Below are 12,640 nucleotides of genomic sequence, written 5' to 3'. Positions count from 1 at the left end.
ATTTTCTTCTCTTGTTTATTGACGATCATTCTACGCCTCTTGCATGCCACTTGTATGCACCTGGTCTTTGACTATTTATCAAGCTATACAAGTTCTCCTAACATCGAGCGCTATTACATACTCACACCGTTCTTTATGTTTGGACCGTTGCCTTCTAACAGGCGTGTCCGCTCACGCTCGCCTTCGGATTGAGTGTCCGCTTGCATTGCTTATTCTTTATCAAGCACATCTCTTTTCTACACATACATCGTCTACTGCATAGCGGACTGCATCGACACTTTCTACCCCTAATGTTGTGCGCCTTGGACATTGACATATGGTTGGGGACTTCTACCTGGTATGTCTCATATTGACGACATTGATGCACGACTGAGTTTAAAAATAAGACAAATCTTTTAAGTTTGGCTAGATCTATAAAAACAACTTTAATATTTATATTTACAATTATATTTACTATAAAAATACCAACCGCTGTTTCAAATTACTTGTCACTTTCAACCACTTTAAATTTCTCTAAATACTTGATACTATGCGCTTACTAACATTTCATTTCTAGTTATAAACACAATGATACTTATTCGGTATTATCATAAATATTAGTATTTTATTTTATAGGTTTTGTTAAGTTTAAATTTGTTTGACTTCTTTGAATTGTATTTTTTTATGGAGAATGTAGTATTTTTATATATATTGGGATGTTTGACTCGTTATTAGAAGCGAGATTTCCTCTTTAAAAAAAACAGAAATGGTCGGAATCCGCCTCGCATAGTCGCATGTCGGCATGTCGCAACCGGATCGCCGGAGGCCCTGACCCGAAGCGTCCGGAAAGACAGCGCTCGAAGCAAGGCATTCCCTTTCCCTGACAAGATGGGATTCCGCTTCGCCCGCCTCGCCGCCCGCGCCGCGGCCTCTCGCCGGGGCATGACCCCAGCAGCCTCCGCCCGCCGCGCGCTCGCCCCACCCGCCTTGCCGGCGGAGTCACGCTGCGGGCCCCACTGGCTCGTCCCCGCCCGCGGCCACGTGGGCCACTCGCACCACCACGGCGGGGAGGACGGGGGCGAGACGTCCGAGAGGATCTTCCGGCTGGGACTCGCCGCTGACGTCGTACTCACCGTGGGGAAGGCCGTCACAGGATATCTCTCCGGCAGCACCGCCATCGCTGCCGACGCCGCCCACTCCCTCTCGGACATTGTATGTGTGTGAAAATGAGGTGCCCCGTGTCCATGATGCTGTATGTTTCGTGGAGGGTTGCTAATTGTGCGGGTTTTGGGGTTGCACAGGTGCTTAGCGGGGTGGCTCTGCTGTCGTACAGGGCGGCCAAGGCTCCCAGAGACAAGGAACATCCCTATGGTTAGTCTCAAAATCTCTGCCTGCTCCGTTCCTCATATATATGCGGCTTAGCTGGCTATATCAGGGATGGGTTGTTATGAGATGCATTGATTCACCAATACATGTAGTCTCGTGATCCGTTCTTGTCTGGCTGGCTGGCAAGATTGCAGAACAACCCACACCTTGATTTTACAAGATATCCGGTTTTACATTTCATTGAACATGACAGATCCCCTTCATGTTTGTGCGTGTGCATTTATACATGATCATGTGTATATGCTGTTCTAGAGATACAGGAATTCAGATGTTTTGACTACTTTTCCAAATGGTGGAATGGAACTGTTTAGTAAAACAATCCTTAAGGCTGATCAACAGATCAGCAGATCAAATCCTGGGAAATTCGTGTATAAATCACACTTGTACTTAGTGTGAACCCTGGTAGCTAGAAGATATGTTCAACATACCATCGTGACAAGATATTAGTATCCCTCTGTTGTAATTGGAACTAAACGAGCCAATTTCCAAGTTTAATTATTTTACTTCTATGCACACATCCATAAGATATTGGAAGTCGCATTTCTTACTTTCCTTTTGTTCAAGGGCATGGAAAGTTCGAAAGTTTAGGAGCTCTTGGGATTTCAAGTATGCTGTTGGTTACTTCAGGTGGGATTGCATGGCATGCTTTTGAAGTTCTTCAGGTCTATTACTTCTCATTGACAAGATTTGTTAAAACTTGAATTGTATTTTTGTTTGTGATCTGACATAAGCTATGCCCTCTTAATTTCCTTGCAATGCATGTTATTTTGTTAAAATTGTGAAAATGGATAAGTCTTTTATTATGTTTGTTCATAAGGAGGCTTGTACATTGTAAATAAAAGAGGATGTTATGATATTACTTGCACAATCTGAGACCTCTTGTACATGTCACTGAAGAATTAAAGTAACAACCATAAAAATGAATTTCACTCAAAAAATTTTCCTTGGTACATTATTTTCTGTTGAAAAGCCAAGTTTTACATGCTCTACTGATGCAATAATAATTTGTGTGTGATATTTATTGTTTGTTGGTACTTTTTCTTGTTTTGACATTGATGAATTATATTGGTATTTGGCCATACATGATTCTGTATGGAATTTATATTTTATGTTTCTTCAGGGAGTTATGTCTTCTGCTCCTGATATAATTGGCAACACATTGCATGCCCACCACGACCATGGTAGCAGTGGGCATCATCATGGAATAGATTTGGAACATCCAGTTCTTGCATTGAGCATGACAACTTTAGCAATATCTATCAAAGAAGGGTAAGTGGGAGCTTTGCGTACCATGATATTGTTATGTTATAGAGCTCTTTTCCTCTATCATATTTCATCTTGCAGTCAGAACTCAGAACCTATGTATCACCGCTACGGGATATGGCAATAGGGGGGGGGGGGGGGTATGGGTATGGCAAGCATTTTTCCAAAATCAAGGATACACATACATGAATACATCGAATATATAAAAAAAATATAATTAAAATAACAACATTGGCATGTCTTCAGAGAGAGGATTTAAAGGATTGAAGCAATTTCAAGTTTTCAACAAGACATATGAAGGAAGAAGATCTAAATGAACAAGTAGGCAAGGAACTGACATGTCACCATAGCTAGAGTATTTTGACCTCTGGACCTCCAGCAGCAGTACCGTGCAGGCTCTGTAGTCCAAAAAAGTCCTGATGGGCAAGAGTTTCAATTCCAACTTGCCTGGCGGCATGTGCTCCCAGCAAGGCAGGGCATATCACGCCATATTGACTGGTGTTCGTGAGCTGAACCATTCAATTTTTTATCCCATTTTCCCAATACCTACCGATACACATATCGGGCCATATCAGATACAGGTATGGCAGCCTTCCTGGTGTATTGGTGATACATACGTCAGAAGTGTCGTTACTAACTTCTTTTCTTACAAACCAATTGAATTAATGTTTGTCATATGGTTCTGTTTTTTATTGAATTGCTAACACTATGTAGCATATGTCCTGGAATTTGTTGCAAGATTGCAAGAAGTGTTGTTAACTTCATTCAAAGAATATGCAGCTTAAAACTTTCTTTTCTGTATGAATACATAGCAGCTTTAAGGAACAGTGATTTAACTGTCACCTACATTTTATTTTAATATTTTCAGCTCTATACATTAAGTTTATAGATCATGTGTATGGCTAATTCTCACATGATTAATCTAGTAATCTTGAGCTGGTATATGTATTTTACTGTTTTGGAATTACAGGCTCTACTGGATCACAAAAAGAGCTGGGGAAAAGGAAGGCAGTGGGCTGATGAAAGCTAATGCATGGCACCATCGTGCAGATGCTATTTCATCTGTTGTTGCCCTAGTAGGGGTAGGTAAGAGCTTTACAAATGCTGGTACTTGCCATGTCATAAGAAGGGAACTGCTTTAGAATATGAGTGGTAGTCATCCTCTTGTGTTGAATCAAGGAAGAAATAATGTTTCTGTGCCAAGCACAATTGTTGAAACAGGTTGTTCCTATATTTTATTAGATTTCCAGGTGCATCTTCCCTTTATTATCTTTATCATTTTCTGTGGAACTTTTACAGGTGGTTCCATTCTTGGGTTGCCTCTTCTTGATCCACTAGCTGGACTTGTTGTCTCTGGCATGATTCTGAAAGCTGGTATTCAGACTGGATATGAGAGGTAACTATTGCTATGGTTTAAAGCTGCTTCAGTTCCATCACAATTTAATGATACTGTAGTCTCTAATCAAATATGTTTCTATCCTCTTCTTTAGGAATCTTTTCTGTTTTGTGAAATTCTGCTTGCTTTCCTAGTGAGAAAACTTTTCAGATATCTCACTGCAATCTGATTACATCTTTTTGCTTGTATTAAGTGATTTGTCTTCTGTACTTCCAGAAATATTATTGTCAATGTGTAGCTTTCTGTAGCCCTACGGCTGAATATTCATGAAATAAAAGATAAAAGATGACATATGCTCATTTTCTGTGGGCCTGCTCTGCTAAGATCATTGTTTTTCGGTCTCGTTCAGCTGATATCACTTTTGAACCCAATAACCATAAACCCTTCAAATTTAAACAAATTATCCTTTTATACAATTTAGTATACATGATGATTCACCTTTGTAGTTTGCATGATGTTACTTGTGATTATTCTGCTTGTTTCACTTGCAGTGTGATGGAATTGGTTGACGCTGCTGTGGATCCTTCACTTCTAGAACCAATCAAGGAAACTATTTTGAGGGTTCACGGTGTGAAGGTTGAATATCAATGACTCCCCAAAATTCAGTTTCTTCTTAGGCAGTTCTATATCTTTTAAATGTGCAGTGCTGTGATTATCGAAGTTTTGGACATAATGCTAGGGGTGCCATCGATTGAGGGGAAGAAAAGCTGGGACATCATTATATCTTGATGTACATATAGAGGTATGCAACAATGTGCTTTCATTTTTTTTTGGTGTATAACTGTGGAAGTTGGCAACAGGCCAGCTAGGCCGCAGAAGCAGAAAAATGTTGGATTTATTGTCTAAGTTTATTCCTATATTTTCCTTATCGTGTAGGTATATCCTTTTCTGAGTGTTAGCGCAGCACATGATATCGGTGAAACTGTTCGTCATCAAATTCAAAAGGAGCACAATCAAGTTGCTGAAGTTTTCATACACATAGGTAGCCTGCTCTAACTAAGTTGCTCTCGACACTGCCTACAATCTGTAACCATGCACAGAAATATTGCATTTAAGGATTTAATATTTTCCTAGCATGCATCATAGGCGCACCTTCCAAAGAATTGACTATTTCAAAAATTATGTTTTAATGTATCATGTATTTGACTGGATGTTTTCAATTCTTTTTTGAAATGCATTTCATTGCATCTGAAATAAACAATTTCTGGGTTAAGCTACACTCTATGTATGAGTGTTCTTTGTGTCGTTTAATTTGCTCCTTATATTCAGTGCTACTGCTCTCGAAATCAAGCAGTAATATCCCTTACAGTTATTTATACAGCTGTGTTAAACCTGCAGCTGCAGTGCTTCTAAAGTGCATGATTGCATGAATTGCAGATCCCTCATACTCAGTAGGCCTGAGCATGGACCTGAAAAGGAATATGAAGAACTCTGATGGAACGAATTCAGAAGCTATCCCACGGCAACAGAGTGCAGAAGCCATTGTGTCTAATATTATTTCATCTCATTTTTCGAAGGTAAACCATTGACTTCTGAATGGTTTTGACTATAACTAACTGCAGTATTAAGGATTAAATGTTGTTGAAGATCATAGGGATGCAAAAGCTGTGAAAATTTGGTGCAATGATCTTATAATGTTTTAACATGTATGATATTTTGGAAAATGTCTAACCTATAGAATGTAGCTATGAAATGACTTTACATGGACTCTTGGTGAGGGCAGTTGCTCTTTAACGGCGCGTTTGGTTCCGAAGGCAGACTAGCCTGGACTCACCGGCGCAGACTCCTAGAAACTTGCTAGGCCGAGGGAGCCAAATTCACTCTCTGGCTGTGGCAAAAATTTTGCTTGCCAGCACAAGCTCCTAGGCAGCTTGCTTGTTAACCAAACACTCACCTCTCCTGTATTTTCTTACCAAGCAAAGCTTGGCGATGTTTGGTAAGGAATCCAAGCAGACCCTAAATTATCAGGGCTTACTATTTTGTGCTGAATCCTAGTAATTCAGATTGAAATCCATTTATCCAAGCAGGCCCTTAGGAGCTTGTTTTATCCCCAAGGATGGCAAATTGTGTGTACAGTTCAACCATTATTTGATGCAGAAAATGGCGCTTGAACATCTAATGCTGCATTACGTGCAAGGAAGAGTGTTGCTCCAGGTCCAAGTTTCAATGTCTCCAGAAATTTTGATTCGGTAATTGACCCTACCTATCCAAACACAAGCTGAAACTTTTAGGATTCTAACGGGTCTCTGTCTCCCCTTTACTCAACTTGAAGGGATGCAATGGAAGTCGCAAAGCAAGCTGAAGAGGAGATACTGAGGGCTGATGCGAGCATAAGCCAAGTCAGCTTACAGTTAAGATTGGGCCAACAAATCAAGCAACTTCAGCAAGCATCAAGCAAGAACGTCGCTGGTCTACATGCAGGAGATTACTGATGTCACGTCCTTTTGCTGGCTGCTTCATGAGTCTACTTGGAGTTATTCCTTTCGCTAATCTTTCTGACATACATGAGCTTCATTTGCTGCTGAGGCAGTAGGCTAGGAGAATAGGAACCGACTGTGTTCATTGTAATCAGAGTGTTCGGAGATGTGAGCAGAGTTTGTAATAATGCACAGAAGCAGTCTTGCTCAGAAGTGTGTACTGGGTAACAAACTGGGTGTGTCACATACTATCAATGCAAACCGTATGAACAAGTTCCTCGCTGGCTCCGGTATAAATAATAACCATGAACCACTTGCTACTGATGGAAAACAAAATGAATATTAACATTTTTTTCATTCCATGAAAGAAAATAAGACCAGGTTAGTTCGCTGACATGTGACATCTGATGGTCAGTAAAGGTAGTGCAAAATGGGCAAGAATCAGTGGACGCAAAGGTGAAAAGGCTTTCCTTTCTTATAGAGCTGTGCCCCCCAAATTTAACAATAGCCGAATCAAGCTCATCAGAAGGATCAAACTTCTGTTTGATCCTATAACCAGTATTGTACTTGCCCATACGAAGTATTTCTTCTATAACAAACATAAACCCATTAGAATGTCATCATGGTTTTCAATAGGACATTTTATTAGTACTGTCTACGAAATGGTATCACAGAGTACTATATTTTGAAACTTTGTATGAAAACAGTGTAGCCATACACGGAATGCAAAATGGCCTTGCTTGTGATACTCGGTGCAATATCTTCACTTTGGCCCTTGTTACTCATTTGGAGGTGCTTGCACTTTAACCTTATTCTGCAGAAAGCTAATATCACTTGGCCGTGACTTCATGGTGGTTTTGACAAGATTTAACTTTGAATTTCGTAACTCTTGCTAGGTTCTTGCAGCTGGTAGCAAGACTATCCACTTCAAGCTTGAGCTTCTCATTATCCCATTTGAGGCAAGCAATCTTTCTTTTTAGCACATCATTTTCAATGGCTACCTCATCGCTACAAGTTTCAACAATCACATCCTTATCTTTTGATATGTTCTCATCATGAGATAAAAAGTAAAGGATATCTAGTAAATCTTCACAAGATATGAATTGGGCAAATAATCAAAAGGTTAGCTCAAGATTCTTGTGGTTGGTATGAAGGTCATTGTAAGACCCCATAAGCAAATTGTTCTAATGTTGAGCCCATCATGTGATTCCGCTAGTTTCTCGTGTTTCTCTTCTAGCTCAATACTAGTAGCCTTCTTCATTCCTAGCTAAGAGAACCTCTTTCTCAAGTTAAAGTTTGCCAACTTTTTCATTTGCTCTCTTGATGACTTTAGTGAATTGTTGGAGCAAACTAGCAAGTTCGTCATATGTTAGAGCTTTGAATTCACTATCTTCACAGTTTCTCACCTTGCGACCTCTTTGTTCATGAGGCATATATGTGCGATGATGTTGGACAAGGTGGAGTAGGAAGTGAACTCTTGATAGAAAGCTTTGCAACACCTTTGTCATTAGTATCACAGGAGGAAGAAACCGGTGACCAATTCACCAATATAAGCTTTGTTACCATTCTTGTTCTTGACTTTGTTGTATATCTTGTAATATTTCTTATTTTTGTGGAACTTCTTGTTCTTATTCTTAATTCTTACCTATCATCCTTCTTCTTACAACATATAAATGAGCTAAATGACCAAATTAACTACAATTGTAGCAATTCATTTCTTCAACTGATTTTTTTGTTGTCACTTCAAAAAGAACTCCTTTTTGGAGTGAAAGCGTAACCCTTACTGTTCAACTTCTTGATTATTTTGGTGGTCTTTGCCATGAGAAAGATATCACATGATTAGTATCTTCATCATCACTTGACTCTTGCTTACTCTTCATCTTCTTCTCTTGATCAACCTTGCAAGCAATATCTTTATTTATGGATTATGAAGAGCTTTGACCAAAACATCAAGAGGAAGTGATGATAGAGAGATTAACTTGATGAACATAACCACAATGCCACAATATTTCTCAACTCGAAGGACTACAAGAATCTTCCTTGCTACATTGTCAGGTGTCATTTGAGTGAGATCAAGAGCATTGAATTACTCTACCAGAACATTCAAGCAAGAATACATGTCATTAGCATTCTCATGAGGTAATATTTCAAATACATTAATCTTTTTTAATAACTTCTCACACTCACTACTAGATCCCTCATGGACACATATCATTTCCCAAAAGAGCATGTGTGTCATCTATTGGCATTATTCACACAACCTACTTATACTGCTAGTGCATAGTGATGTTGTAGAACTTTTTCCTAGGGTTATTTCGAGGTTTATATCCAATATAGGGAACAAGAGACAAGAATAAGATAAGTCAAGAAGAAACAACACCCTTAGCCTACTAGATCCTACTTAGAGTGTTGTTGTTTGTCTGGAACATAGACATGTGCAAAGGGTTTATCACAAGGGCTAGTGACAACAAGGCGTCGAGCATTGTGAGGCTAGCTAAAACTAAGGGGTTGAAAACTAGGAGCTGTAGATAAACTCAGATCACAACCTATATTATATCAGTGAGTGTCCAAAGGCAAGTAAAGAGCTACTGATCAACTTGAACCAAACTCTATCAGTCTATTGCTTTATCAAGATCTGTTAGACTCACATTCGGTACCCATTCAAGCTCCTCTCCACTTCAGGTGTCCACAAAATCATTGTCCAAATTGTCATACTAGTTAATCCATACAACTTATGCTACTTGCGTAATTGCTCAAGAGTGACATACTATGATCACCTATCGACTTTCTGGTAATGATGTAATCACCATGACTAGGATAATAGATATACATCTAGTCCTAGAAACTATATGATAAAGGTAAAAGAACATGAACAACACATATCACAATCAAAGGTAATAAGATCACAAGATATATTGTTCAAATACATGTAACTAGATACATGTAGATATCATCATGGTTATACCTTGAAGACTAATCTAGGATATGCCTTCAAGCCATAGATGATCAACCACTTAAGGAGATCGGTAGGTAGGATGGATACTTGTGCCTAGATGAAGTGCTCAGTAGCCACCGCTAGTGGTTCTTGACCTTCAACCTTGGAAGGGTGTAGCCTCCTAATACAAGGGTTCCTTTCAAGACCCTTTGCTTCAATCTTGAGCCCTCATAGATGCATTTCGAATATATAGGAACTAGGAGAAAACCTAACATGTCAAGGGATCGAGGGGTAGGTTGTCAACTGATGCTAGGATTACATCGGGTGGCATAGATTATTTTGTGCTTCACTGTTGCCTTCCTTTCTAATGAGGGTTGCTTGGGTGTCAAGGTTTAACTTGGAATCTTTCCAAGGGCTTGTTTGGTAGAGCTCCTAGAGTAGCTTCTAGGTTGAATCTAGGAGGAGATATGTTAAGCAGTTTTCTACTAAGAAGTGATTATATACTTATTTTCTAAAATAAACTAGAGGGCTATGAGCTTAAAAGTACCTTCTATTGGTTAACTTCATGCATAGAGTCACTATATGCATCAAGTTTACCCTAAAGAATCATATAGAAACATTTTTAGTCATAGAACCTGGAGCGAGATGAGCTCTACCAAACAGACGCTAAAGGTGGTGTTGGACATCATGATGGACCAGACCCGTTAGGCTCCATCATGGGTGCGTATGGCATCCCAATTTCCATAGCTTCAGCAGAGTGCACCTTTTACCTTGTTGTTTTCCTGATTCCGCAACATCAATAGAAAATAGAAAAGACTTCATGGGTTATTCAATGGAATAGCACAAGAGAAATTAGAACAAATGTGTAATTTTAAATAGTATCAAAGTGCCAACATCATCCTTGATGGTCGTCACCCTATCAAACACTTCATTGTCGATGCCTCAAAATAGTGTTTAGAGTCTTTGCGTTCTAGTTTTCATTGGTGGCCTTCTTGTGAGTGAGGTTTTTGAGATCTCTATGTGGCTAGGTCTAGCACAGTTTACCGTGTCATGGTTTGTAAACTCTCAAATTGATGGCCTCAAGATAAGCCTCCATACTTATCTTTTAATAAGGAAAATCATTGTCATGGAACATAGGTGGTGAATCCTATCCCTGAATCGTAAGGCTTTGATGCCAATTGAACAGATCATGATGCCTAAGAGGGGGTGTAGTGGATGGCATGTATCCAACGCATGTGACCACGACCTAGGAGGAAGGTGGGTGAATTAGGTAACTTCTTACCACCCCCAAAGAGTTTTGAAACCTAGGGATAAAACTATGAAGGCTATCTACTGCTCTACAAAGCACACAGTAACACAGAAGCATAAGTACACGAAGTAAAGAATGGCTCAAAATTTCTAGATCATCAACTTTTGGTCACCAACTTTTGATCTTCAATGCTCATGGACAGTTCTCTTTCTACTCGCAGGTCATAGCAAACAAGCAAAACACATATGCAAACAAACATAGAAAACTAATAACAGTACACTAAAGAAAAATATTTAAAACAACATGCTAAGAGACCAGGCTCATTGCTAAGGTCATGATAAGGCCAAAAAACACTGAAACAGAGCTACAATTAAAAGAAACGGCTACCAAAATATTTATATTCATATATTGTAAAAGAGAAGAAAATATCACATGCTTGATTAATTTTAAGTGAGCAAAATCATGTGAAAAATATTAATTCAGATTAATCAACATGCATTAAATGAAAAAAACAGACTTAAAACTAGTCATGTTTTATTTACAAATGCTTTGATATCATTTATGCCTATTAAACTTTAACTTAAAGAAATAAAATATCACTTGAGAGCATATATTTGAATCTAATATACATATTTAGACTAAGAAAATTTATAATTTAAAAGCATATTAATATTATCAGTTACTCATATTAATATTTATATATAAAACATCAAAATTTAAAACCTATGTTGTTTTAATTATATAAACTAGTTGCATGTAAATTTATTAAATTAATATTTAACTACATAGAAAAACCATATGATATATCAAAACTAACATATAGGTCGCATTGCACAAATCTAACGCGATACCTTGGAATCCAAGTATTGGATTATGCAGATCGTGGCCTCCATAGCTATCAGAGGAGTCCAACTGTGGGAAGGGAAGGCCTGTGCGGCTTGATCCATCCATAAGACAGCTCATCGGAAAAGGGAGAGGAACATATGACGCCGTTAAATGGTGTTGGATTCGCTAAAAGGGAGATATGTCAGTGTAGAGAACGACCATATAAACTTTAGGGTAGGATCGGTTTCCATGGGACGTCAAAGGTGGTAGAAAAACCTCAAGTTCATCGGATGTTCATGGAAAACCACGTGGAGAACTTTAGTTTTAAATCTACAGAGGTTTGAGTGATGGCTACAAAAATGGGTTATACTTAAAAAATGTGTTAAGGAGTTTAGCATTTTCGAAATTATTTAATTTTAGGTTAAAAATAATTTCAGAAAAGTTTGGAATTGGCATTTAAGTCACGAAAAATATTCCAAAATTTCAAAAAAAAAATGTGGAAAATTTTTGGAGACGTTGTGGAACATGAGGAGCCCAAACCAAGTATTTGGAGCTCATAAAAATATTTTAGAGCATCTAAAATTTAGATTGTACTCGTAGAAAAATGAGAAAAAAATTCTAGAAATTTCTCGACAAAGATTGCAAAGATAGGTTGATGTACGATGAACTCAATTGAGTTATTTAGAGTGGAAGAAAAAGGATTTTTAGAAGCTTCAAACCAAAGAATTAAGCTAGAAATAAGGAATTTGATTACATAGAAAGATGAAGACATGACAAAGAAAGGTGATCCCCTTGCAAACATGTTTTGAAGACTTTACACTCGACACAAAATCAAGCAACAAAAAAATGTCACATCAACCAAGAGCCCATCAAATTAATTCAGAAAATTTTAAATATACACACTTTTATATATCTAAATTTGTGAAAATTTAAAGTAATCTTAGAAAGTTTTATACAAATACTAAAACTATTCTTTTTCTTGGTGTTTTCTATTTAGTATTTACAACCCAAAATAGATAGTTTGGAGTGTGATGGATACTCTTTTCAATGGTAATTTGCATAAGGTTATGGTGGACAGATTAAACACCAAGACAATGCTTAAAAGGAGGAACATTTCATCTGGGGATGAAGATGAGCCACACTGTGTCACTTGCAATGACGGAGCTGATGAGGATATTGAGCATCTGTTC

General features: G+C 38.3%; 1 protein-coding gene across 4 annotated transcripts; it reads left to right on the top strand.

The window, feature by feature from the left end:
* On the top strand, positions 769-6,724 carry LOC8082298 (metal tolerance protein 2). 4 transcript variants are annotated; one of them, XR_002449382.1, is made up of 12 exons: positions 769-1,191; positions 1,281-1,350; positions 1,930-2,027; positions 2,486-2,634; positions 3,599-3,714; positions 3,928-4,024; positions 4,516-4,600; positions 4,704-4,766; positions 4,901-5,006; positions 5,402-5,541; positions 5,748-5,960; positions 6,052-6,193. XR_002449382.1 is itself a non-coding variant. In XM_021451708.1 (12 exons), the coding sequence occupies exons 1-12, from the start codon at positions 868-870 to the stop codon at positions 6,454-6,456; spliced, it is 1,500 nt and encodes a 499-aa protein (XP_021307383.1). In that variant the 5' UTR covers positions 777-867; the 3' UTR covers positions 6,457-6,724. The 4 variants fall into 4 exon arrangements, 2 of the variants coding, with proteins under 2 accessions (XP_002467866.2, XP_021307383.1); XR_002449381.1 differs by lacking the exon at positions 5,748-5,960 and adding an exon at positions 6,297-6,439 and having other exon boundaries at positions 770-1,191; positions 6,052-6,213; XM_021451708.1 differs by lacking the exon at positions 5,748-5,960 and adding an exon at positions 6,297-6,724 and having other exon boundaries at positions 777-1,191; positions 6,122-6,213.

Source organism: Sorghum bicolor, chromosome 1 (genome assembly GCF_000003195.3).
Source record: "Sorghum bicolor cultivar BTx623 chromosome 1, Sorghum_bicolor_NCBIv3, whole genome shotgun sequence".
Taxonomy (NCBI): domain Eukaryota; kingdom Viridiplantae; phylum Streptophyta; class Magnoliopsida; order Poales; family Poaceae; genus Sorghum; species Sorghum bicolor.
This window is presented reverse-complemented; position numbering and strand designations above follow the sequence as displayed.